Genomic DNA, 26913 nt, shown 5'->3' with positions numbered 1-26913 from the left:
CAGGGTTTCCCGTGGGATTCTTGAAGCCAACATAAAGGGGAAAAAAAATTCCAAGAAACTGTAATTGATGATCATTGTGTGGCCTTGGTGTTCAAGAGATCTGAGTTCGAATGTGACCGCTGGTCTCCTAGCTCTGTGACCTCAGGCAAATCACTTCGTTTCTCTGTGCCTCTGTCCCTTCACCTGTAAAATGGAGTTAAATGAAATAACATTTGCAAAGCACCCAGAATAGTGCCTGGCCATAATAAGCACTCAACAAATCAGTTATTATTGTTATTAAGTTTTACATTAAATGATCAAAAGTAACACTGTTCTTTAACACTTAAATGGAATTACCACACTTTGCCGCACGAGGGCGCTAAAAGTGCCTTCAATGCTCTTGCCAAAGGGCAATGATCCTGTCCTTTGCCCGTGATCCTGGTGGATTTTGCTTCCTTTCCGGCTCAGGTGTACCAACTTTGTTCTGTCACTTGGGCAAGTCAACATGGAAACCAGGGTAAGAAGGACCCAAGGAGTTAACTGCTTAAGCCCCAGAGTGATGAAGGCATTGTTCTGTGGGATGACATCTACCTGCCACTTACTGAGACCCATGTGGCCAGGCTGTGTTGGGGGCTTCACCTGGACCATCTTGGGATTTCTTAGTTGCCTAATCCTAAAAATCACCTGTAGCAATTGTTTAAAATTCATATTCCAAGGACCTTCCCCTGCAGCTTTGAGTTGTTGGTCTGGAGTGAGCCCTAAGATTTTTCATTCCAAGAAGAATCTTGGAAGATTCCCAGGCTTGGGCAATCTCGGGACACTGAATTCTCATAATATTATGCAGGGTGTACTCTTAGGCCCGTTTTACAGATGAGGAAACTGAGATTCAGAGAAGTTAAGTAACCTGTGCTCAGTCACACAGTGAGGCTTTGAGCCAATCTCTCAGCTTCCAAACCCTGCCTTCCCTCGGCAGTATCCTGCAAGTAGCCCACCACCTCCTGAGGAGCCCCCCCCCAGCCTTAAGCGGTCTGTCTGGTCGACAGGTCTTCCTTGTACCGAGACCTGCCGTCCTGTTCCTCTCAGCTTCCTCAGACCACACGTCCGCATCTCGGCCTCAAATAGCCCCTCAGAGATGCGGTGATTTTTCTCATTTGCCTTGAAGTGGCTTTTTTCTAAGCTAAACCTCTCTGGTGTCTTCTGCTGTTTTGTTCAAGATGCCAATTCAGATCTTCCCACCCCAGTCCCCCTCGTGTGGGGCTACCACAACCATGTGGAATGCTGGTTCAATCCTCAGCCCAGTGGGGTCTCCCACTGCACCTCCGAGTGGTAGAGTCTTTGACTGCAGACCCCTTATGGAACAAGTTTTACTGCCCTTAGATTCGAGAGCTTGAGAAGCAATTGGGCCAGACCCGGAGCCAGTCTGCAGGAACGGCCAGTGATGAGCCTGTCCATCCAGACCCAAGGAAGCTGTCAGCCCAGGAGAAAAACCTGCTGAGGATCCGCAGCCTGGAAAGAGAGAAGCAGGAAGGCTGGGAGGTAATGCATGCCCAGGGAGCGGGTACGCTGGGCGCGGAGGCTGGGAGAGCATGACTGCACCTGCAGGGCTCTGAGGCACATGTGACCAGAAGTCTGAGCCATCCCTTCTAGGCAGGAGACACCTGGGGCCTTGGGTCGCCTCTGTGCATGTCCCTCACTTCCTTTCAATCCAGTTCGAGCTGTCTGGCTGGAGCCTCACCCCGAGCCCATGCAATGAACATTGGGTGGCCCCTTCCTGGCTGTTTTGGAGATGCTGTACCTGAAACTTCCAGTGTAAAAGGGAAAGGGGGAGGGTCATGGCCGGAGCTACGATGGGGTTGGATGGGCTGGAAGGAAGACAGTTCCTGGCTGATGGAGTGGGCAGGTTGGCCTGGGAGTGTCAGAACTCTGACGCCACCAGGTTTAAGCAACAAAGGGCATTTATTGGCGCATGGAAATGAACAGTCCAGAGGTGGCTCAGCTTCAGGTGCAGATGGATCCAGGGATTTGGGGGGACTTGATCTCAGCTCCACTTTCCCCTGCGTTGGCTTTACTATCTCCCACAGGGCCCCCGTAGTCCCAGGTCTATCCTCCAACCCAGCCTCCACAGGCAAAGGGCTTCTCTTTCCCAGTAATTCCAACAAAGTCCCAGAATTGGGTGTCTTTGGTCTAGTTCAGGTCATGTGGCCATCCCTGAGCCAATCACTGTGGCTAAGGGTACAGAGTGCTGTGATTGGCCAAGCTTCAGACACCTGCCCCAAGGTTTGGGGGATGAGTTAGCCCCGCCAAACTTGCACTGAGAGTGGGAGTGGGGACTACCTCAAAGGAAGTAGCAGAAGCAGGAGGAGGTGCTGGCAAACCCAACAGCAGGCCGGCTTCAGTGGCCCCGACAGTGGGCTACTTAACAGTAGGCCTTACCCTTTCACAGGGAGACTTCCATTTGTGAGTGCCACCTCAGGTGAGGCCTTGTGCTAGGAACGCTGCGACCATCACCACATTGTACCTCCCAGCGTTCTAGACCTTCGGGGGGACAGTGAGACTGGAGAGGTGGGCAGCGCCAGGGCCTACTAGACCTGTGTGCCAGCCAGGGCTGTGGGGTGTATCTTGAAGGCTGTGGAGAACCACTGAAGGGTTTTGAGTTGTGGAGGGACATGGTCAGCCGTGCATTCTGGAAAGGTCGCATGGTTGGAGGAAGAAGGGGAATGGGTTGGAAGAGGCCTGGGGGCAGAACAGTAAAACAGACATGACCAGGGACCTCACCAAGACAGGACTGTAGTGGGGGGCCGGACACCTGGGATGTTGAAGGTAGACTTTATAGGGCTCGGTGACTGACTGCACATGGAAGGGAGAGGAGTAGGAAGAATTGGGAAGGACTCCTGGGGAGTAGAGAGGGTGGGTAGGGGAGATAAGGAGTGGGTCCAAGGGGAGAAAGGGGTTGAGATTCGGAAGTGTTGGGTTTGAAATGCACCTAGCTTGGACTTACACATTTCCACAGAACAGAATATGTTGGAAGGGTTGGGCTGATGTTAGCTGTAATGGTAGGTAGAAGGAAACAATTTCCCGTGTGCATTTCCTTGCCAGGCGCCCGCTAGAGCCTGGAGCGCGTAGGCAGGAGAGCAGCAAGTGAACAATGGCTGCCTCCGTGCAAAGGGCTGTGTGCTGTAGATGCCTCGTGTCTTACTAATTTTGCATTTCTGTGATTCACTTCATCAAGGATCTGAAAACACTTTTCTAGCAATAATTGACCCTCAGGATCAAGTCAGATTATGTCACCCATGGCCCAGGACCCTCCTCAGTGTCTTCACCTTGGCTCTAAGAGTTTGGCTAATCTGGCCTCTGCCCCTCACTCTCTGAGCTCCAGCCACGCTGTTCCAGCCCAGGCTTCGCTCTTCCCCTCGTCTCCTTCAGTCTCTGCCCAGATGCGACCTTTTCAGAGAGGCCTTCCCTGACCGTGCCCTGTCTCCCTATTCCCTCCCCCCACTTCTCAATTGGCATTTGTCATGATTTGACATTATCTGTCTCCCCACTAGGATGGCAGCTTTTTGGGGACGAGGGCTCTGTTTTGTTCTCTGCTGGATTCCCAGCATCTGCAGTAAACTAAGCACATAGTAGGCCCTCAGGAAACATTTGGGAATGGAGGGATGAATGAATGAGAGACTCCAAAGAGGGGTGCTGCACATGAGTTTCCGGTTTGTAGCTGACAAAGCAAGGTGCAGTCTGGGGATCGTGTCGGACGATTGTGGAGGAAGTGAGAGGATGGAGTGGCGGGTGGGACCTCCCTTGTTCTGGCCCGTGGTGGGGTGAGGTGCTGCAGTTTGACCTCTAGGCTTAGAACACTTCACTCAAGTGTGGCTTCTCTCTTTTCCCCAGCTGGGGGCCAGCTGTGCTCTCTGGAGGACACACCCAGAGCTGGCCACGTTGGGAACGTGGGTTTTCTCGCATGTGTCTCAGGCTGAGGGGAGGAGTGCTGTCTGTCATGTGCTAGGGCCGGGGCCAGAGGCTGTGGGCCTCGTGACATCCCTGAGAGGCCTGGGCTGGGATTCAGGGCTGGCCCGGCTCTGCTGGCTTGCACTGTGGCCTTCAACAAGTGCCCCCATCCTCCCGGACCTCTCCAGTGAGTGGGAGCGAGGGACCAGACGTGGCCAGGTCCCACTCAGCCCTGTTGCCACGCCCTCACTTTCTAATTCCAGAAACTTGCTGGTGAGCGGGACGCCCTCCAGAGGGAGCTTGAAGAACTAAAAAAGAAGTTCGAGGGCATGAGGTCTCGCAACAAGGTGCTGTCCAGTGAGGTGAAGACCCTCAGGAGTCAGCTGGGGACCCTGGTGGAGAAGGGCAGGCATGACGACGAGCTCATTGACGCCCTCATGGTACGGCCCCGCCACTCGGGCAGGGCAGCAGCCAGGCCCCGGCCCCCAAAGGATGGGCCCCAGCCCCAGCAGAGTGAGCCCCCACTCACCCCACAATGCCACCGGCACAACCGGATGGGCCCCAGCACCAAAGCCCCGCCCCCGCCCCAGGGACAGGAACTGCTCAGAAGGCACATAGGGGGCTGTGATGTTGGCAGTGTGGGGCATGAGCCCCTCGGCCCATGGATCCCGAAGGAGAAAGAGACATATGAGGGGGAGGAGATGGGATTACACTCTGGGTTATTTTTGAGCAAGGACTGGGAGGGACAACTGAGGGAGTCAGTGCAAGTTCTTGCCTCTGTGATGGCATGAGGCCCTCCTCTCTGGGCGCTTTATAATGGCTAGTCCCCAACACAGCTCCTAGGGACATATATTATAATCCCATTTCACAGATGGGGAAAGTAAGACTCAAATTGTTAGGTAACTCATCTGAGATCACACAGCTGAGTTCAAATCAGGTTCATCTGACTATAAAACCTTCCTGGATTAGCAGGGCTGCACTGCCTTCCTGACCCTACAGCCCAGGCTTTTCTCTCTGGGACCTGAGGCGGCCCAGAGTTTGGCCCCAGAGGTGACCATGCCTGGCTTGGCTGGAGCGTTCGTGGGGTGCTGGCCCAGGCACTCGCCTTTGTCCGTAATCATGTCACACGGCGGGGTGGTGGGTGGGGCACAGACCTGCGATCTAGGCCTGCCTCTGTCAGCACCTCACTGTGTGATGCTAGGCCAGGTGCATCCCCTCGCTGAGCCTCAGCAGCCAGTTTTCAAAATAAGGTACAGGGCTGGATGTCCTCTGAGTCCCTGCATGCCACCGTCTTTGTCAGAAGGTGGCATGATGAGAGCTGCAAACCAGGCTTGGCCCTGCTATTCATCAGCAATATGCTCTCTGGGCCTCAGTTTCCTCCGTAGGAGGTGAGGACAACAGCCCCACCTGTTCCAAATCACTGACACTGTTCTTTCTGCTGGCCCCAGACAGGAAGCCTCTGCCCTGGGAGTCTCCCTGGGGGTATTTCCAGGGGATGGGGCCTGGACCAGGTGCTCAAGGATCCCTGGCAAGGGGTCCAGGTACTGTCTCCCAGCAAAGTAGGATCAGGCTTTCTTTTTCCTCAAATATCTCCCCCACCGGCTGAGGAGCCACCATGTGAGCTGCTATCTGTTGTCCCTGAGAGCCACTTGGGTGTCCTTCTCAGCCCCAAACTCAGAGAGAAGGAAGCTGAGGACAAGATAAGGGCATGGTTCCCACCTCCTGGTTTGACCCCCGGTGAGGGCAGGCAAGGGAGGTGTTCCTGCTTCTCAAGGAAACAGTCACCATTAGATTCCTGTGTGCTTTGGGGTGGGAGAGGCAGTCTGCTCTTGTCCTTCCCTGCCCCACCTGCCCCCCTGCTTGGCCCCCAGGACCAACTGAAGCAGCTGCAGGAGATTCTGGGCAGCCTGGGCCTGCAGGAGGAAAAGGCGCGAGCGTCCCAGCACCACCTGGACCAGCAGCGCCACAGCGAAGCTCAGCAGAGCAGCAGCCTCGTTGCCCAGCTGCGGGCCATGGTGGCTGAGCGCGAGGCCAAGGTGCGGCAGCTGGAGTTGGAGATCGGGCAACTCAGTGTGCAGGTGAGTAGGGCGCTGGCCCAGCCCCAGAATCCATTTCCAAGGCTCAGCAAGTCCATCCAGCATCCAGAGAAATCTCAGCTCCTTCCACTGCTTTCCACCTGCCTTCACTCAGGCCACACCACATCCTTCCTGGTTCCACTTTGGCCACCGGCTTCTATCTGGCTTCCCAGCCCATTCTGTACACATCTTTCCTTTTTAAAACACAAACCTGATTGTGTCCTTGCTCTGCTTAAATCTGTCCATGGCTTCCTGTCACCCTTAGCCTCATCCAGTCCTCAAGGATGTGGGCTCCTTCCAGCTCACCCTCTCGCATCCTCAGCTACGGCACTCATCCTCGTGAGCCAAGATGGTGGCTCTAGCTCCAGCCATTGCATTCACATTCCAGGCAGCAGAATGGGAGAAAAAAAGGCACTCTTCTACACTCAGCTTGCAGGGTACCATGGGACTAGTTCTGCTGCCACCTCTCCTGCATCTTCTCTTCACTCATCGCTTTCCTCTCCCTCCGGCCGCATATGGGCCTGCTTGCTCCTCACTCCAGCGCTGTGCACATGCCTCACCCTTCCTTCCCCTTCCCCTTCCTCCCCGCTGCCTCTCTCTGGCCAGCTGTCCCTTGGCCTCAGGTCTTACCTAGTCATGGGCTCCCTGGGAAGCCCCTCCTGGGTACCCTCTTAACACCCCATGCATCCACAAGCCAAACTTCTCCCACCCTGGTTGGTTATTTGCTTGTTTTCTCCCCTTAACTCCCCTGAGGGGGCCAGACTATGGTGCCTCAGCGCCTGGCACTAGACCAAGCACACAGTAGATATGCAATAAATGCTTGTCTAATGAGTGAGCTCCTAAAGATACTTTGTCTCGGCGGGTGCCCTGAGGGCACAGCTTGGGGCTACCTGTGGCGGTGCTGGTGCTGGGGGAGGAAGATGGTGGCCTCTGGGGAGAAGGAATCCTTGACAGGCACACAGGTCTCTCTCTTGCAAAGGAGCCTCACAGCCTCTGGCACACTGAGAGGTTGACTGGTCCAGCCAAAGGCATGTCACAGAGCAGCCCTGCCCTTCATTACCATGGATCCGTGGTCCGGTCAGAGGCGTGAGCCCAAGAGCCCCTCGGCCCTAGCAGCCTCCATCCGCAGAGGCCAGGGCAGCCTGGGACCATGGGACTGACTGAGGAGAGCCTTGGGGCGTGAGGAAGGCCTGGGAACAGAGTATGCGTGGCAGTGAGTGGGATGTTGCCTTGTAGTCCTTACCCTGCTCCCCACCCCAGCTCATGCAGAAGGGAAGTCTGAAGGGGCACACAGGAACATTCCAGCATTTTCATCTCACTGCTGTCCTTGCTCCAGGCACACAAGAGAAGACTGTTCCTACCTCAGAGGTCACCAGCTGGTTGGTGGCCAAGCATTACCCAACAGACAAGTTGGCACACATTGCAAGTTTTCTCAGAATGGGTGGGGCTGGAGGACATGCCAGGTTGTTAGGGGCTCACACGAACTGTCCCCTCCTTGGTGGTGGCCTGACCTCCTGCTGAAGGTCCTCTAATGCTCCTTCTTCAGCCCAGCCCACCAGGTGTCCAGAAGAGGAAGGGGCCTGGGAGGCCCAGCCTCCTCCCAAGGCTGCCAGCCCTTGCTGAGGCCCTGCCAACCTCTCTGGCTCCGGGTGTCTGGAAGGTCCAGGTGTTCCAGCTGACGCAGGCAGCTGGCCTCAAGTCACACCTGGAATTCATCCACACGTGGGTAGGGCTGCCCAGAGAAGTGGGCCCACTCGGAGACGTCAGTCTCTGACCTGCACTGCACACGGGGCCACGCATCTCCCTCTGGAACCCAAATGTAGAACAGCTTCCTGGGCCCCATCACCGTCTTCTCGCCATGCAGTTCCCTTTCTGAAGAGAGGCATTATTAGATGTCATTATCATGCAAGCAGTGCCTTCCCCAAACAGGCCTCGCTTTTCACTCCTGAAAAGAAGCCTCTTTCATATCCTCTGAAAGCCTCGAAATCAAGCCAAGGCCCCCTCCTGCCTTCTCCATGCCTCTGAGCCAAAGCCCTGAGAATCGAACCAACATCTGTTCCCTACAGTATCTTCGGAATAAAGGAGCGGGTGAGGGGTCCCGTGGTCCCGAGGTCGGCCCCGCCTACTCCAAATTCCTGGAGGACCCGGGCCTGACCAAGTCCCCGGCCTCGGCAGGCAGTCACGTCGGCAGGCTTGGATCTTCTCGGTAAGAAAAAAATGGGGTGGGGGTTGCAAGGTGAATATTAATTATTCAGAAGAAAGGTTGTTTCCTGCTGCCTCTGATGGGAAGCCACGGGCGCAATTTTAAGATGATTATGCTGCTGTTCTTCCAATACGTGGGCCTCTCCGATTACATTAGCTCTGCATCTGCAGGAATGAGCCAATTGGGCCCAGGTTTTATTACTTCAAGAGCATGCTGGTTGCAGCTCCCTGTGATAGCCTCTCTGAGCTGGCCTCAAAACACATCTGCTCCTAGGACCCTCGAATAGACCTGTATTGGATCGTTCAAGACTCCGATGTCTTCTGGTTCTGTCTCATTTTGAGCAAGCAAGAGTTCTGGAAAGAAGGGCAGCAGATCCACAGGGCTGCCCAGCCAGGGGTGCTGCAAGGGCCAGCACTGGCCACCCCTCAGGCTCCCTAGATCCCTGCTGACCTCCAGTCTACCTCACATGCAGACGTGAGGCCCAGCGGGGCCCACTCTGCCTTCCCATGGTGATGGGCCCCTTCCGCCTTCACACAGCTCCGTGACCAGCCTGGGCCATACGCTGGTGGAATCTGCTCTCACGAGGCCTTCCCTGCCCAGTCCCCATGGGACCTCACCCAGGTATGAACCCAGGACCCCCAGACCCTCACAGTCCTTCTCGTTCTTGCTTGCTCAGCCAGTATTCCCATCCCATTAAACAGAGAGGAAACTGAGGCCAGGCAAGGTCCAGGGACTCTTCCCAGGTTATGTAAGGACATGGAGGCTCAGCGAAGTCAATGTCTTGTCCAAGGTGATAGGCAAGCAGCTCAGAGCTAGAATCTCAGCTCCTGACTCCCAGTCCAGTGTTCCTTCCTGCTACCAGTTAACGTGAGGAATCTTCCTGGGCCCGGCTTCCAGCACCTTCCCTCACCTTCTCTTGCTCATTGAGAACCAGTCTCTAGGGGGAGAATTTCACAGGATATGGGTTCCCGCTTTAAACCACTGATATCTCCTCAGCCCTCTGGGCCCTCTTTGTTGATAGAATGAAGCCAAAGGGCTTAAATGGCCCCTTTGTTCTTACTGCCAGCTCATAGACAAGGGTGACTTTGTCCTGCCTCCAAGCCCTGTCCCCACCCCTGCCCGCTGCCCACTGGAGCCATGCTCCTGCTGTCAGCATCCCCACCCGACCCCTCAGGCAAATCAGCTCAGGTTTCAGGCACGGCCTGAGTGGCCCCAGTCCCCCATCTGTGTGGCTCCAGGCAGATTAGTTCTCTCTCTGGGCTGCTGTCTCCCCAAAGTACTTGAGACCCTTCGGCCTGACATTTGGTAGCACAGGGACCGTGGACCAAAGCCAGCTCTGCAGCTGCCCCCCTCATCAGCTGGGGTCACAGGGGCACTTGGGGGACAGTGGGCTAATACTGAGCCACAGGGCACATGCCATGCTCCTGAGGGTGGGAGGCCTTGTCACAGCATAGGAGAATGAGCAGGCTGTCTCTCGAGGTTTTAGTCACAGTAGTGGGAGCAGGCGGACGGACAAGGTGAGCCCTCAAGGTCCCTACACAAGGATGCAGGAGCTGACGTGCTCCTCGGCTGCCCAGACTGCTGGTTCTCAGGCTTGTTCCTTCCACAACACACAAGTATTTCCTGAACCCAATCATGCGTCGGCCCTGCCCTGATGGAGCTTACAGTCCCCTCCTGCAGGTGACAAGATAGGGGTTGGAGAGGGGGCAGAGCTTACCTTCTATCCTGGCCCAGCCCCAGGTAAGGGGTGGTGGGTGGGCCCGGTGGTAAGGAAGGAATCAGTGAGGGGTTTGGTCAGGGCTGGAGAAAACTGACCAAGTCACAAAGCTAACCAGGCTCTAGGAAAGTGGGCTGGGCTTGGGGGCCAGGCCAGAAGATGTAGGAGGGCTGGGACAGGCTGGCAGGGACACAGAGCCTGGGCACACCTGACACAGGACAGGGCGGCCAGGTCCCAGAGGCCACACAGATCCCCAGGCTCCCTAGCGCCCCCAGAGCCAGCTTCCATAGCAGCCAGACTAATTTCAGGCCCCCACAGGGACTGGCTGGACAGAGGTACCAATGCAACTCTGGCCCTGGTAGGGTCCAGCTTTGGAGCCAGCTAAGTGAGGGCTAGGGACTTCAGCAGGCCAGAAACGGGGGCTGAGAAGAAGCCAGTGGGGAGGATGAAGAAGGGCTGGCTATCTCCAAGAAGCCCTGCATGTCCTTTCAGCCCCTCCCACCATCATAGGGGTAAGTGTATGTCTTCAGGCTTCAGATGACCTCTGCCCTCTGCCCTGGTCTCAGGTTCTCAGATTCCCCAGAACAAAAAGGTTGGCAGACACAAATGACAGAGATCAAGGCCCTCTGGCAGGCTGCTGAGGTGGAACGTGACCGGCTCACCGAATTTGTCACTGTCCTGCAGAAACGGTAACACATGGTGCCCAGGGATGCTCTCTCGTGGGCCTGCATTGGGTGGGGGCGGGGCCAGGCCTCATCCACCACAAGGTCCACCTCACCTGAGAGCTTGGCTCCCACGGGGTTGGGGTTTGTTCTGTGAAGTTTGGATTCAGTCAAAAGGCCGCACTCAAGGATCTAGAAGGCCGCATGTGGCCCTGAGGCCGCAGGTTCCCCACCCACTCTGGGAGGCAGAGGGGGAGGCATGTGGCCCAAGGCGGTGAACCAGGAGGTATGCTTTTCTCCAAAGGGTTGTTGACAGACTTCCATTCAGATAAATCAGCGCTCCTCACTCAAGTGACTCTTTTGGCAAGAATTGCAGGCACGCATGCCAACACATGGCCCGACCATGTGACCTCCACACTGAAAAATATAAAGGACACCACTGAGTTTCTGCCCCAACAGGCCGTATCATGTATCAGCCAGGGCTCTTTGATGACAGACAATAGAAACCGGTTCTGGCTAAAGTGAAAGACACATTTTTGAAAACTGCCGGGAGACTCCAAGGCACAGAGCAGGAGAGGAGCCCAAGAAAGTGCAGCCATCTTCGTAGTAGGAGCCCTCGGGCAGTCTCCTGGGCCACTGCAGTGACACAGCCAGTGGCTTTCGGTTCCTGTGCCCTCGGGTTCTGGGACTGAAGGTCTGGCTGGCCTGTGCTGCGCCCACGTCCACCCTACATGTGAGGGCACTGCCTGGAAGTACCTCCAGATGTGCACAGAATGCAGGAGTAGTCTGCCCAAGGGAAAAATGGGGTACTCTTATCAAAAGAAGGAGTTAGGGGTCTGGGAAGCCCAGAACAATGGATGCCCACTACTTAAATAGTGATGAGTGGTCAACTTTAATTTTTTCTTTTCAAGTAGTACATAGAAAGGACATGAATTTCAGACATACTCAGATGTTAGAGAAAAGGAACATAATAATTCTTTTTCTATTAATATTGTTACAGCAGGGCTGACCAAGAATAGACCGAGAGACACACACACAGATTTTGGCAATACAGGTTTTATGTGCCGGCCGGCAAGGCTCAGAGGGGAATTTGCTCTCCCCAAATTCTGAGCACCAGACAAAGAGCATTGCAGTCTTTTATACACTCTGCTTAAGGAGGAGGGGCATGGCTACAACAGGGTTAACTTTAGTGAGGCAGGGACCTAAGCTATTTTTACAGCCTGGTACACTAACTGCTACAGGTGATTTATGAGGGGAAAGGTCACAGGGCAGGAGAGGAGGAGGGGCACAGTCACAACACGGTTAACTTTAGTGGGGCAGGGTCCTAAGCTATTTTTACAGCCTGGTATATTAATTGCTACAGGCTACAGGTGATTTATGAGGGCAAGGTCGCAGGTGAGGAGGGGGCCCAGGTAAGGATCGCAAGGAAAAAAAAGCCTGGTAGTGAAATTTCTAAGAATTCCACTTTAGTGGAATTTTCCAATCTTCCACTTCAATATAATTGAATTTAATGGATAGTACAAGTCCCTGGTCTATCAAATGGCAGAAACATGTTCAATTCAGGCTTTCTCTCACTGCCCTTGAGTTACATCTGACTTTGGAGGGGTTTTGTGAAGCTCCCTGACTCAGTTATCTACCGCTGCTTAACAAACCATCCCAGATTTCATGGCCTCAAACACAATGGTTTGTGCCTTCTCATGATCTGTGGGTTGGCTGGGTAATTCTGCTCCACAAAACCTTGACTGGGGTCACGCATCTGGCCTCCTTCAGCTGGAAGCTCGGCAAGGGGGCCTCAGTCCTCCTGCACTGCCCTCTCCGTGTGAGGTCGCATCTCCGAGCCTCCCCACGCAGGGCTGGGATTAGGCGAGGCAGGCCAGGCACCTAGGGCACAGCGACTGAGGCACTTTCTCTCACTCACGCACACCAACTCTCTGTCAGCTGATGCCCTTGCCCTGGTTGGGCCCCTGGGTTCATGCTGCTGCTCTGTGTCATTTTGGGGTGTCGGGAACTCACTTAGGCTATTCCAGGCCCATCAGCCAAGACACACTGCCTCTTCGCCTCTGGATTATTGCTGTCTTCCTGGGCTCTGACAAGAAAAGGGGGCCCAGCCACCCTCTGCACTCAGACACCCTCAAACCTGTTTGGATTTCTCATCCCAAAGTATAGGACCTTCCTTTCTCAGGGACTTTCAACATCTACTCCTTTCCTTTCCTGCAGAGGGGAGGTCTTCCTCTGCCTTTCTCTGCCCCACTCCCCGTACTCTGCCCTGCAAACTCCAGCTGCCTCAGCCCCTCTCCCCAACCCAGGCCCCTAATCTCCTGTCCTTACCCCAGTGAGACCACCGTGCTGTGCTGGGGTTCTCCCGCCCCACGCTACAGTCAGAAAGTGCCTCAGGCAAAAAGCTGGGGTGTTGTTAGAACCCACGTCCTTCCTTTTCCCTCTCTCAAGTCTGTGTCCAATGTCTGAAAACAAGTTATTTCTTATATTGTATCCATTTTCTAGTAATTTACAATAAGAGGGGATAGTGTGTTTGGTCTGCCGTGGCAAAAGTCAGTAAACATGTCTCTTTTTAAAAAAGCATGTAGTTGGCTTTGTTTTTAGATTCAACCTGGGAATTTCTGTGTTTGAACAGTATAGTTTAGCCCATTTTCATCTTTGCAATATTTAATCACCTAAACTAATATTTTCTATTTGCCATGATTTTTCTTTGTTCCTTTTTCCCCTTTCTTCTCCCTTGTATTAGATTGATCAAGTTTTGTTTCCCTTTCTTCTATGCAAGTTTGGATAGAAGTTTACACATTCTATCTCTGTTATCTTAGTGGTTACCCTTAACTTTTAACATAAAACTCAGCAAGTCTAAAGGCAATGGTTTCATCACTTTGAGCAACAGAATAAATTTAGAATGTTTTAACTCTGATTTCTCCACCATGTTTTTCATGTTGCTGTTTTCTAATATTTCTCTCCCACATCCTGTTTTTAAACCTACCGAAATTAAGCTCCCCAAGTTAGTCTGGAAAATTACATAGTCAATATTCATTTCCTTTTGCCAACATATTTATTTTTATTTATTTATTTAGAGACGGGGTCTTGCTTGGTTGCCCAGGCTGGAGTGCAGTGGTGCAATCACAGCTCACTTCAACTTTGAATCCTGGGCTCAAGCGATCTTCCTGTCTCAGCCTCCCAAGTAGCTGAGACTGCAAGCATGAGCTACCACGACCAGTTAATTGTTAAACTTTTTTATTGTTAGAGATGGAGTCTCACTATGTTGCCCAGGCTAGTCTCAAGGACCTCCTCGCCTTGAGCAATCCTCCCACTTTAGCCTCCCAAAGAGCTAGGATTAGAGGTGTGAGCCATTGCACTGGTCCAAACATGTTTAAAAATATCTTCACTCGGCCGGGTGCGGTGGCTCACGCCTGTAATCCTAGCTCTCTGGGAGGCCGAGGCGGGCGGATTGTTTAAGCTCAGGAGTTCGAGACCAGCCTGAGCATGAGGGAGACCCCGTCTCTACTAAAAACAGAAAGAAATTAATCAGACAACTAAAAATACATAGAAAAAATCAGCCGGGCATGGTGGCGCATGCTTGTAGTCCCAGCTGCTCGGGAGGCTGAGGCAGAAGGATCGCTTGAGCCCAGGAGTTTGAGGTTGCTGTGAGCTAGGATGACGCCACGGCACTCTAGCCCGGACAACACAGTGAGACTCTGTCTCACAAAAAAAAAAAAAAAAAATCTTCACTCATTGTTGCTTCTTTCATCTCATTTTGGGTTCAGTTTCCCTCTTACTGAGGTGCATCCTTACTTCAGTTCAGTGGGTACATACATGTAAATGGTAAACCTTCTGAGCCTTTATTTCCTTTTAAATATCTTTATCATGCCTTTCTCTTGAATGAGAATTTAAGGGAAATTTGGGCATAGAATTCTAAACTGATGGATATTTTTTTCTCAATATTTTGAGGCTATTCCATTGCCTTTTAGCATCTGCTGTTGCTAAGAAGAAATCTGTTATCAGTTTGATTGTCATTTGTCCTTTCTTTCTGGTTGCTTTTCAGATATTCTTTGATATTTTGAAGTTTTGCTGTGATGCGTCTAGGGGTGTGTGTGTGTTTGTGTATATATATATATAATTTTTTTTTACTCAGGAATTAGTGTCCTTTTTTAATCCAAGGACTTTTGACTAATATATTGCCAAGGACTTCTCTCCATATGTTGCGTCTCCCCCATTGTCCCTATTCTTTTCATCTAAAATTCCTAGTCAACGTATGTTAGACTTTGTTATTCTTTACTCTACAACCCTTAACCCTTCTTAATATTTTGGGCTGAATTCTGGGTGATTTCTTCAAACCTATCTTCCAGCTCACTAAATCTCTTCAGTTGGACTTCATTTACCATGAATACAGTTATTTTAATAACTGTATTTTTTGTGTGTAAAACCTCTGCTCTCTTTCTTATAGCATTTGTTTTATCATTAAGATTTCTTGCCATTCGCCTTTTAATTTTAAACTTAATCTTTTAAAGTTGTCCTATCATCTTCATCGCTTAGAACCCTAAGTAATGTCTGGGGACTCTCTCCTCATGGTGAATTATTTCCTTGTGTGGTTTGCATTTTTGTGTTTGTGTGAGCTTATCTTCAGCGGGACTTTTTTTCTTGTGGGAGCTCTTAGGTTATGAAAATGTTCCTGTGGAGTGGTTCTGCATTTGTTTCTGTGGAGCTTTTGGGGTTTCAGCGGTCTCTGATAGGTACTTTATGCTAATTTATTGGCTTAGGGTTTCCTGAACACATGAATGTTGTCCTTGTGTTTCCATTTCTTATGATTGGCACTTTGGCCCCCTCCACTCCCCATCCCTCTAAGGCCCTGATAGGCTACAAGCTTCCTTCCACTTCCCTGAACTTGTAGGTGGATATTGTCATCGTCCTCTTATCACAAACGAGGTGCACTTTTGAGGCTTCCAAAATTATGCAGCTCGCTGTGTCATAGAAGCCCAAGTTTATATCTTCTGCCTTCATGTCGGCATTAAAACCACTGCCTTATGCTACTGGAATTTTGACTAGTTTCCTGTGATACTTACTTATAGCGAAAAGCTTCCTTTTCCAACCCCCAATCCCACATTCCTTGTAGATAAGAACTATTAAAACTGCCAAAATTTTTTCTTTTCACATCCCATAGTATGTTTATATATGCACATATGTGTATATGTATATACCTATATGTACATATGTATTACATACAAAAAAGTAGACTCACACTGAACATATCCTTACATTTTTGTGGAAGTATATCTGTATCACAAATTCCTAAAAGTGGAATGGCTGAATCAAAGAATATGTACGTTTTAAATGTTCACAAATCATGGCAAATTGCCCTCTTAAAATGAAGTAATTTACATTCCTACCAATAATGTGAACTATCGATCCTTTCCCCATACCTTCGCATTTACTAAGTTTTATCCATCTTTAACATTTTTGCCAAACTATTAAAGTAATGCTAATGTCTCATTGTTGTTTTTATCTGCATTGCTATGACCAAAAGTGATTTTCACACAGCTTTTACATTGTTATTTTCTCTTAACTATTCATGCCATTGCACATGCTTTAGAGTTATTTTTATTTTTACTTGATATTTAAGAGAGTAATTTACGTATTATGTATATAGTGTTATGTATATAATGTATAATATTATGTATGTCTTCATAAAGATCTTGTATCATTGTGTTAAACTGATTGTTGGGTGGGGGGAACCTCCGGATCTGAATGTTCTTATCAACATCCCCACAGTTACAGTCTCCCTGAAAGCAACGTTTTGAACATCAAAACACTCACTAATAATTTGACTACTTAATATTCTTCATTTCACACTGGCATTGAGTCCATTTGGTCAGACTCTTGGGATAGAATGAAAATCATTTACGAAGTAAAAAGGCAAGTCATTTAAAATATTTGGAATTTTATGAGGTCGATGCACACATGTTATTGGAGAACTGTTAGAAAAACGGCCAAAGCCATGGACAAAGGAGGCTCTAGCTGGGTTAGACCCAACAGCAACTGAAGAAGAGAAAATCAGTGAGGCCAATGACTGGTCCAAAGAGAATGATCAGAATATCAAAGGGTCTGAGAGGTCTTGAGGGCGAGCGGACACCTGTAGAACCCAGGCGGGAGGAGCAGCCTCAGGCCAGGTGAGGGTGCAGGAGAGAGAAGGGGCTGGCTTTGGTGCGTGTGTACAGGAAAAGCTGTAGAGCCTGCTGATGGATTGGAAGCTGAAGGTGAGGAAGAAAAAGAAGGCAAGGGTGACTACCAGGTATTCGGGCGGAGCAACTGCATGAATGTAATGGTGGCGTTTATCCAGATAGGAAAGGCCCATTTGGGGGGAGAAGGGGAGAAATCAAGAATTTGATTATTCCTAGATTTTGTGGGAATTCATTACATGCTTTACCATCTTACGTGGTGTTTGCTGTTGGTGTATTATTTCCCCTATTATAAATGGAATATAAAGTTAAAACTAAATATAGACATTACTGAAATTTATAACAAAAGAGAAAGTCTCTCCTTCACAGATGAGTCAATAACTGCTGCATAGTCCTTTATGTTTTCAGTTCATTGGCTGAATTACACTAGCCTTATATTGATTTGTTTTTAAATTTTAATTTGTTATAAATTTTTAAATTAAATCATACATTATGCATACACTTCTGCTACCTATTTCACTTAGTAATTTATCGCAGACATTCTCTTCATGTCAGTACATATTCCTTTTATGGTTACAGAATATTTTATTGTATGCATCCACTATAATTTATTCACCATTCCTCTATTGATGGGTTATTGGCTTCTAATTTTAAAATATTGTGTTAAGATGTTTCCTTCAATTCTCGTTTTATTAATATTTTGAGTTTTTAAAATCAGGACTAGCTAATGATTTTGCCAATGCTGCCTCAGCTTCTGTCGAAAGGATTACATGATTTTCTCCTTTAATCTGGTTCTGATGTTGAATCTTATATCTCTGGTGATCCTAGAACTATGTTGTGTTATTCTTGTACAATAGCATTGGATTTTGTAGTCTTTCTTCTTACCTCGATTTTTTTCTTTTCTTTTCTCCCTCTCTCTTTTTCTCTCTCATTGCATGTATATACCGCATTTTGTCCATCCATTCATCTCTTGGTGGACACTTGGGTTGTTTCCACCTTTGGGCTATTGTGAATAATGTTACTATGAATATGGTTGTGCAAGTATCTGTTTGAGTCCCTGTTTTCAATTCTTTGGGGTGGAATTGCTGGATTACATGGTAATTCTATGAGTAGCTTTTTGAGGAGCCAGCAAACTGTCTTCCACAGTAGCTACACCGTTTTATAATCCCACTAGCCACTAGTGTACAAGGGTTCCAATTTTTCCGCATCCTCACCAACACTGATTTTCCATTTTTTGCAATTGTAGCCATCCTAGTAGGTTTGAAGTGTTATTTATGGTGGTTTGGATTTGCATTTCCCTACTGACTAATTGTGTTGAGCATCTTTTTGTGTGGTTATTGGCGATTTGGGTATCTTCTTTGGAGATATACAAGTCTTTTGCCTACTTTTTTAATTGGGTTGTTTATCTTTCTGTTGTTGAGTTGTAGGAATCGTTTATATTTTCTGGAAATTTTGTATTGTTTTAAGCCGCTGTTTGTGGTCACTTGTTATGTAGCAGTAGAAAACTAATACATTTACCCTATCATTAACTGTGAAATCAAATTTTTAATAGTCTTATAAGAAGCTGTCTGTTTTTTCTATATTGTGGAATAGTCAGAATAACAAGAATGATCAGTTCCTTGGAGGTTAGCTAGAACTTTCCTGAGAATCTGTCTTGGCGTGATATTTTTTTGGGAGGTAGATCTTTGACAACCTTTTTAAAAGTTTATATTTTCTGTGTCTTCTTGAAATAATATTAGTACATCTTCTTGGTTGCTTACAGAAATAAATGAAATAATGCTTATTCAGTACCTTAACATGGTACTTGGTCCATGGAAAGTACTCAAAAAAGTGTTAGCTGTATTGTTGTTATAAGATTTTTCTCCTTATCCTGGAGTTCAGGTTATGATACCTAGCTGTGCCTAATGGTGTTTCTTAGTCAATTTTGTGTTGCTATAACAGAATACTATACTCTGAGTAATTTATAAAGAATAGAAATTTATTTCTCACAGTTCTAGAGGTTGGGAAGTCCAATATCAAGGTGCCAGCATCTGGCGAGGGGCTTCTTGAAGCATCATCCCATGGTGGAAAGCAGAAGGACAAGAGAGCATGTAAGAGAGAGAAAGAGAGAGGGGAAGGGGACCAAACTCTTCCTTTTATCAGGAACCCACTCCCATGATAACTAACTCATTCCCCAGAAAGTGGCATTAATCCTTTCATGAGGGCAGAGCCCTCCTGACCTAACCACCTCTTAAGGGTCCCTCCTCTCAACACTGTTGCATTGAGGATTAAGTTTGCAACACGTGAAATTTGGGGACACATTCAAACTATAGTAGGGTATATTTTTTGTAATCGTACCTGGTACTCATTGAGCTCCGTTGATCTGAAAACTCAGGTCTTTCTTTAGCTCAGGGAGATTTTATTATTTTCTCATTATTGCTTCTCTTCTACTTTCCCCTCTCTTTCTTGAATTTCTATTATTGAATATTAGATCCTCTGACCCTATTTTCCATATCTTTTACCTGTTCACTAATAGCTGCCATTTATTTAGGTTATTTTGACTCTGTGTTCTGGGATAATTCCTACAGTTCATCTTCAAGATCATTGTTTTGAGTTTCACCAAAGACCATTTTATTTTTCAGTGCTTCTGATGATTAAGTTCAGAAATGCTCTTTTTTTAAAATAAAATATTTCTAAGAGCTCTTTCTCACAGTTAGCTTTCTTACAATATTTTTTCAAATCTCTTTGGGAATTCGCTGAAGTGTTTGTAAGTGTTCTCTCTCCCACCAAGTCTGTGTCAACGGGGTGACACCCTCTCTGATTTTCAGCCTGGAGCCTCTATTAAGCTACGGTCACCTGCTTGTCTACTCACCGCACTCCTGGATCTGCCAGTGCCAGTCACAGGTGTGGGTTCCCTCTGCCCCTGGGTGTTCTGACCTCTGGAGTCATTGGTAGCAGCAGATGGCAGGTGGCAGTGACAGGCAATCTCCATTCAAAATAGCATCACTCCCTGACTTTCTATTTCCTTCCTTATGTGCTTTATTTTCTATATAGCACCTACCCCATCCTTCCGTCATATGCACACTTATTTCTTGATTGACTGTCTCTCCTGCAAGGCAGGAAGATCCATGAGGACAGGCACTAGAACAGTGCCCGGCACATGTGGGCAGTCCGTACATGTTTCATGAATGAGTGAGTGAGTGGATGAATGAATGATGGAGTAGTGTGGCCTTCTCTCAGGACTGGAGCTCCCTGAGGAAGGGACACAGCCGAGAGATCATTGTACACGAGAGCTGTACAATGACCAGGAGTGTTTACAGCAGGAGCATTGTGGATAAGAAGGATTCGTGCCTCCCTCCCCCAGCTAGCCTCAGTAGGAAATAGGACCAGGCAGTTGTGTAAGTTCCCCCACGTGGCAGATTTTCAGGGAGGCTGAGTGTTAGGGCCCAGGGTGTCACCTCCAAGGGCTGTCACTGCTTAGTCACTTTGAATGGCTTCAGCCACCTTCTTCCAGCAGGCCAGGCAGATCCACCTCTCACCACTCACTGGACTCCAGTCGACAACTCCCAGATAGACAGAGCCTCAGCCTTGTAAACTTCTGTTGATACAGACACAGGACCAGACTTTCCTTGTTGCCACTACAACCAACAGATGGAGCTAATTTGTGTGCCACTGCCAAGGCTTGCTCCTTACCCCACTCCACCCTGTCATCTAGGTGCAGCCTCCTAGACCTTTGTTCGTGCATTTACAGACATGAGTAGGTAGGCATGGAAATTTTATTTCATTAATTTTTCACATAAATAGCACTGTATAGAATGGTATGTATTCTTGTAGCACTTGCTTCTTTTCACCAATCCTATGGCTTGGAGATTACCCATGTTCACACATACAGCTCTGCTTTATTCTTTTTCACTGCTAGAGCGGTGCTGTCCAGTAAACCTTTCTGTAGCAATGGAGATGTCCTATATCTTGGCACTCTTATGCAGTAGCCATTAGCCACATACGGCTTTTGAGAACTTGAAACATGGCTAGTGGGACTGACAAACTGAATTTTTAATGTTATTTAATTTTCATGAACTTTAGTTTTAATAGCTGCATGTGGACATCAGGCTGGCAGCCACTGTGCTGGACAGCACAGCTCTGTCGCATTCTATCATATTCCACAGTATGACTATGTCACCACTTATTTGTCTTTCCCCTGTTGATGGGCCTTTAGGTCATTTGGGGTTTTTGCTTTTGCAAATAAATTTTCAAGGAGCATGCCTCAATCTGTTTTGTCAATAGCTACATACTATGTTAGTATGCAGTTTTGTGTTAGCAGTTGTATACTGTTCAAAATTGTTGCCATTGTGTTCCTTTTGACCCCTCACCAAGGTGGAAAGGCCACTTCCTTAAACACCATCAGTTTCAAGCCTGCCACTCTGATGTGCAGGTGTGCACGTGACCCTTTGCTTGTGTTAGATCTCTGGGAGTTTCAGCCCTGCTGCTGAGCCTTCAGTGTCGCCAGAGTCTGGAATGCCATGCCTAGCCACAGAAGGACCTAAGCACAAGCCCCAGCGAGATTAAACAAATCCTTCATGTGAAATAACCACATAATGAGGTCTTCAAGGCCCATGAATTTATGATGGGCATATACAGAACAAAATGATAAGCAAAAGGCAATCACTAACTCCAGGAAAAGCAAACAATTAAATAAGAAAGGAACTGTGATCATTAGTGTGCTGCGTGTTTTGGCTCTGAAGAATCGTCCTCACGTACTCCCTGCGGTAGATAGGATTTTGGTAGCCATGCTCTTTGCTCCCTGCTGTTATGCCTGTAAGTGCTTTATGCTACATGGCAAAAGGGATTTTGCAGATGTAATTATTGTTATGGGCCCTAAAATAGGAAGATTATCCTGGATTATTGGATGGGCTCAATCTAATCACTTGAGCCCTTAAAAGCAGAGAAATTTCTCCACCTGGGGTCATTCAGAGAGATGCTGTGGAAGAAGTCACAGAGGTCAGACAGATTCAAAGCGTTCTAAGGGAATCTAGCTGGCTGGGAAGATGGAGGGGGCAGGGTGGCCTCTACATGCTGAAATTGACCAACAGCCAGCAGGACACAGGGACCTCAGTCCTTCAACTGTAGAACTGGATCCTGCCAACACCCTGGATGGGCCTGGAAGTGAATTCTCCCCTAGAACCTCCAGATGAGAGCCCTTGATTTCAGCTTATGGATCCTGGAGCAGAGAAACCAGCTGGGCCTGCTAGAGATCTGACTTCCAGAGCTGCCAGATAATAGATTTGCATTAAGCTGCTACATAAGAAAGGAAATGTGACGGTTAGTGTGCTACCTGTTAGGGCGCATGATTTGTTACAGCTGTGATAGAAAACCGACACACTACCTAGTATCAATTCGGCCAAACAAAGTGCAGAGGTGATTCTGTTTGGTAGGGGGAGAGTACTAAAATAAACTGAATTCTCATCTTGCATGACAGGAAGTTAAAAGACTATATTTAAATCTTAAAAAATAGCAGCATAAGCATCTATAGAAATATGGCAGTAAATATTAAAAGAAACAGCTAAAAGTGTTACAAGTGACTGCTTCTGGAGTGCAGGAATTAAAGTGATGGGGCTGGGCAGGGGCTGCCAATTTTGTCATTTTAATCTTGGAGAGAACTATATGATTTTTAAATGCATGTTCCTGTGTTACTGCAATAAAAATAAAGAGGAACAAGTCCCGTCACCACCAGTGTAAGATATGCCCACCTCCCTAAGAGCCTGAGCAGGTGGGGTGGGGGCTGCCTGCCCTGCCTGCTGAGGGTGTGGCATCCCTGCTGTCTCGTCACCAGGGTGGAGGAGAGCAACAGCAAGCTCCTGGAGTCAGAGAGGAAGCTGCAGGAGGAGCGGCACCGCACCGTGCTGCTGGAGCAACATCTGGAGAAGATGCGCCTGGAGCCCGGGAGGGCACCAGCCTTGCAGAGAGCGGCCCCCAGGAACAAAACAGGTAGGGGCCAGGGCAGGGGTCCCAGCTTGGGGCTGGGGGCAGCCCTGCTGAGAATGGAGGAGCCAGTGAGCTGCACTGTCCAGCCCCCTCAGTGACAGTGTGGGAAGCAGAGCCTCCATCAGGGTGGGCTCTGCCTGTGCCTGCCACTGGGTGGCCTCTTCCCCCAGGCAGAACCCAGGCCCCAGAGCTCCATCGGCCCGTGGGCCTGCTCCGGCCACCTGTGAGCCCTTAGTGTGAGGTGGCAGTGCCTCTGCTGAATGCCCTCAGCCACCACCTCCTCTGCCACCCCTACCCCAGCCCTCCACCCTCTATCCTAAGCTAACTTTGTTCAAAGTTGGTCATGGGGCAAAGTTGGTCTGCTGGGGAGGCCATGGCAGCAGGGGCTGGAGCAGGAGAGGAGTCCTCCAGCGGCAGTCATGCTGATACAACCAGGGCTGAAGTGGCCTCTCCACAGGTTTGGGGACCCAAACTCCTTCTGTCTTGTGGCTCCACCATCCTCAACACGCAGCTTCCATCTCCTGGTCTGAGATAGCTGCTTGAGCTCCCCCCCAGCCCAGGAAGGGGAGAAGGGAAGGAGACAACCAGCTCCTTACCTTTTAAGGTTGCATGTGACACTTCTGCTCTCATCCCACTGGCCAGGTCCTAGACACAGGAGCACACGCAGCTGCAGGGGGAAGCTGGGGAATGCTGTTCTTGACTAAGGTCTGTCACTCTAACACAGTGGTTCTCAAGGTGCCGTCTCCAGACCAGCAGTGTCAGCAACCTATGGGGCTGGGGCGAGCTGAGGGTGCAGAGTGCCAGGGCCAGAAGCCGTCTCTGGGAGGGCTGACTCCCAGGGAGGAGGACTCTCCAGTGTGGAGGGGCTAGGCCTGGGACATCCCCCTACCAGACCCTCCCCAGCCAAGGTGCTGCTGCCCCTACTGCCCCGTCTCTCAGCACCCCATACATCCCCAATCCTGCCCGGGCCAAGGAAGCTGAGACCCTCATTCTCAGTGCCCAGCCCACGTGAGGTCAGAACGTTTCAGAAGGATGTGCCTAGAATAGAGCACAGAGTGGGAGCTGGAACCGCCTGCTCTCTTCTCTCCCACCAGCAGGGCCCAGGAGCTTCTGAGAGTCTGGGTGAGAAGGGTTCCTGGGGAATGTGACATATTCCCTCCTGGGCCCTGAGGAACATGTCTGCTAGGAGTATAGTGTCTCTAGGCCTCGTGCTCACCTCCTGCTGGGTAGCCGACTTCCAACCAGTGACAGCTAAGCCACAGCAGGAAAATCACTTTGGTCCTGCTTGGACAGTGGGGCCAACTGCCTGAAAGTGCCCATGTGGCCTTTGCCACCTGCTGGCCTGTGACGTGGGCAAAGCACTGCCACTCCGGGGAGCATAGCCCCACCACCTCCCCCCTCCCCCTGGCCAATTTGTAAAAGGAAGAGCCTGGATTCGCAGTGGCAGTTCCACTCCACAGGGGAGACAGACACCTGAGCAGAGATGGGGAAGGGGAGGGGTGTGGCAGGCAGGAACCCGGGAGAAGAGCAAGTGCAAAGGCACCTCGGTGGAGGCTTGGCTGGAGGAGGAGGTGGTGAGGCGGGTGGGGGTGTGAGGTGAGGTGGGAGGAGTCACGGGGTGCTGAGGAGGTGGTCCAGTCACAGAGGATCTTGAGGGCCAAATGTGATTTCATTGAGGCCTGACGAAGTTCTAGAGGCAAAAACTATCATCCCCTTTTTTCAGGCAAGGAAACCAACTCGGAGAGGCCAGGGGGTGAGGACAAGTCTGCTGATGCCAGGCGATTGCCTTCGGGCCACACCACCCCCTTTTCAGCACAGAGGTTTTCTGATGCCATGATTTTACCCAGGCTCCCCACAAGTTGGGCTTTGTCTTCTTTTTCTGAGCATTCTGTCACCCCTGACCCTAGGCACCATGATCCCCTGCTTCCTAGTATGGAGCTGCTGGCCTGGATGGGGACTGGTGGGGGGCGCAGTGGTGTGACAGCATCAGGTGCAGTTACAGCCTAGACTCAGGCTTAGCTTGCAGGCCAGACCCCAGGCCCATCTGCCTTCTCTTGTTGGAAGCAAATTACCAGAAGCTTATAGAGTGTAAAAATGGAGGTGGGAATGAGGAACCAGCCTGGTACAAAGCAGGCCGTCGGGGCTGGAGCAGAGGCCAGAGCCAGGGTGGGGGAATGCAGAGCAGGCATCAGGGAGGGCTTCTGGTGGGAGGCAGCCCTTGTCCTGCACCCAGAGGAGATGCCCAAGTGGAGAAGCAGACATCAGCAAAGGGGGAGGAGAAGGAAGGTGTTGGCACAGGGCTGTGGCCTCATCACAGAACGTGGCTGCTACTGCCCTGCAGGTCTGCCCGCCTCTAACACCAGGCACAACCCGACCGGGAGCGAGAAGAAGGAGCCATCCTTTGCCCAGCTCTCCGATGTGCCCATGGAGTCCCAGATGGAGGAGCTGACTACCAGGTGCTTCCCTGCCCACCTTCCTGAAAGGGTAGAGTTGTCTGGGTGGAGGTGCCTCGATGGGAGAGTAGGGACTATGTCCCTCCCCTTACACCTTTGACTTCTGTTTGCCCAAGAGGCTGGTCCTGCTTGGGCCTGGGTTCTAGGCCTGCAGTGCAGAGGGCAGAGGGCCCCAGCCGTGACCCTGATGACCCATAGTTCAAAGAGAAATTCTATCAAGTATGGGTTGCTGAACCCATCAAATGCAGCAATGGAAAAGGAGAGAGGGTAGACCTCTACAAATTAGTACTTGTCCTTGAGACAGCTGACATTGCTGGGTGTCAGGCCCAGGGCTATGGGTGGACCAGAGAGGAATCCCACATGATGTCCCCCAAGGGTCAGTAGGAAGAGGGGATGGGTCGGAGAGAACCCTGAGCCTGAAGAGCAGCCATGCTGGCAGCCCTACTCCCAGGGCCCTCCATCCACCCGCACGTGTGCCAGCTCAGGCCACACTGAGCCCTGTCTCCTGTGGTCCAGGCTGGCCACCCAGGTGGAGGAGAATGAGATGCTAAAGGCTGCCCTGGACAGTGCCCTGCAGGGAAAGGAGGAGGACTTCCGGATGTACCACGAGACCCTGGGCCAGGTGAAAGGGGTCTTCCTGCAGGCCCTGCGGCAGCAGAAGGCAGACAAGCAATAGGATGGCGGCCCAGTGTCAGCCTGGCCAGGCGGGGCAGCCTCAGATCTTGAGAAGATGAGGCTGCGACTGAGGACTCCATCTGCTCCAGGAAGCCAGCCTGGGGCAGCCAGCCCAGCCTCTTCCTTAAGAATGACCAAAGCCAACGTCTCAGGCCAGGAGGGCAAAGGAGAAGCCCCGGGCATGGGGCACTGCAGGGGCCCTGGGTGGGCTTGACTATAGCAGGGGAAGAGGCCCACCAGCCATTGGCAAGAGCTCTGGGACAGCAAGACAGCTGTGAGCAGACAGAGGGGGTCCCTCAGGCAGGTGCTCAATGCCCTTGTCCTAGGGCCTAGCTGGGGGACCCTGCATGCCCGCACGGCGCACAGGAGAGCCTCGGTGCTCCAGGCTGGGCACGTTCCCCCATGCCATGCAGCCCCACCCTGGCCCCCTCACCAGGATGTCCTCACCCCCACCCCGGTTCCATCTGTGGCCATCCCCACCCTCCACAGACTTGAGGCACCATATTTTCAGCCACTTTGTCAGCCCTCCTCAGGGCTCCTCCTCAGATGCCGACCCTCAGACTTGTAATAATAATTATTTTCATAATCACTGCAGCTCCCACTGAGTGAGCATCTACTGTGGAACCCTGGCCCACCTAGTCCTCTAATAACCCAGGATTGCACCCTATTTTACAGATGAAGAAACTGAGGCTCACAGAAAGAAGCTGAGCTGGTGTTTAACGCTGACTGACTCCAGAACCAGGGTCCTGTGGTTGAGCAGATGACCCAGGGCGGGTGCCCACCCACACTGGGCAGCTCTGCCCCTAGCAGCTGCTCCAAGGGGCACCTCTTCCTGCTCCCCAGGCTGCAGCTGGGGGATGCTGGTGGCATAGTGGGGCTCAGCCAGAGCTCTGAGCAGAAGGGTTTTGAGGCAGTGGGTCCAGGCGAAGGTACAGTGCCCCACCCTCGCTGTGGTGAGCTGGGAAGGCTACTGCAGGTGGACCCCAGGACTCCATGCCTCTCTGTGATTGTCACAGTGTCACCCCCTCTCAGCTGCAGTTATAGAGATAGGGAAGGGTGGCCCCAAGGAG

At 50.5% G+C, this 26913-nt stretch overlaps 1 protein-coding gene across 1 annotated transcript in view; it reads left to right on the top strand.

The window, feature by feature from the left end:
- Positions 1-26437, top strand: part of CCDC13 (coiled-coil domain containing 13) — a 40097-nt gene extending 13660 nt beyond the window's left edge. Inside the window, exons 7-15 of the mRNA XM_012638291.1 lie at positions 1357-1515; positions 4185-4361; positions 5793-5999; positions 8063-8202; positions 8737-8820; positions 10483-10605; positions 22564-22718; positions 25057-25171; positions 25685-26437. Of these exons, the coding sequence (XP_012493745.1) occupies positions 1357-1515; positions 4185-4361; positions 5793-5999; positions 8063-8202; positions 8737-8820; positions 10483-10605; positions 22564-22718; positions 25057-25171; positions 25685-25844 (1320 nt within the window). The 3' untranslated portion in view covers positions 25845-26437. The remainder of the gene's footprint in view (positions 1-1356; positions 1516-4184; positions 4362-5792; positions 6000-8062; positions 8203-8736; positions 8821-10482; positions 10606-22563; positions 22719-25056; positions 25172-25684) is intronic.
- The last annotated feature ends 476 nt before the right edge of the window (positions 26438-26913 follow it).

The sequence above is a fragment of the Propithecus coquereli genome, unplaced genomic scaffold, assembly GCF_000956105.1.
Source record: "Propithecus coquereli isolate 6110/MARCELLA unplaced genomic scaffold, Pcoq_1.0 Scaffold1, whole genome shotgun sequence".
NCBI lineage: Eukaryota > Metazoa > Chordata > Mammalia > Primates > Indriidae > Propithecus > Propithecus coquereli.
The sequence above is the reverse complement of the archived record's forward strand: the minus strand, read 5'-3'. Positions and strand labels throughout refer to the sequence as shown.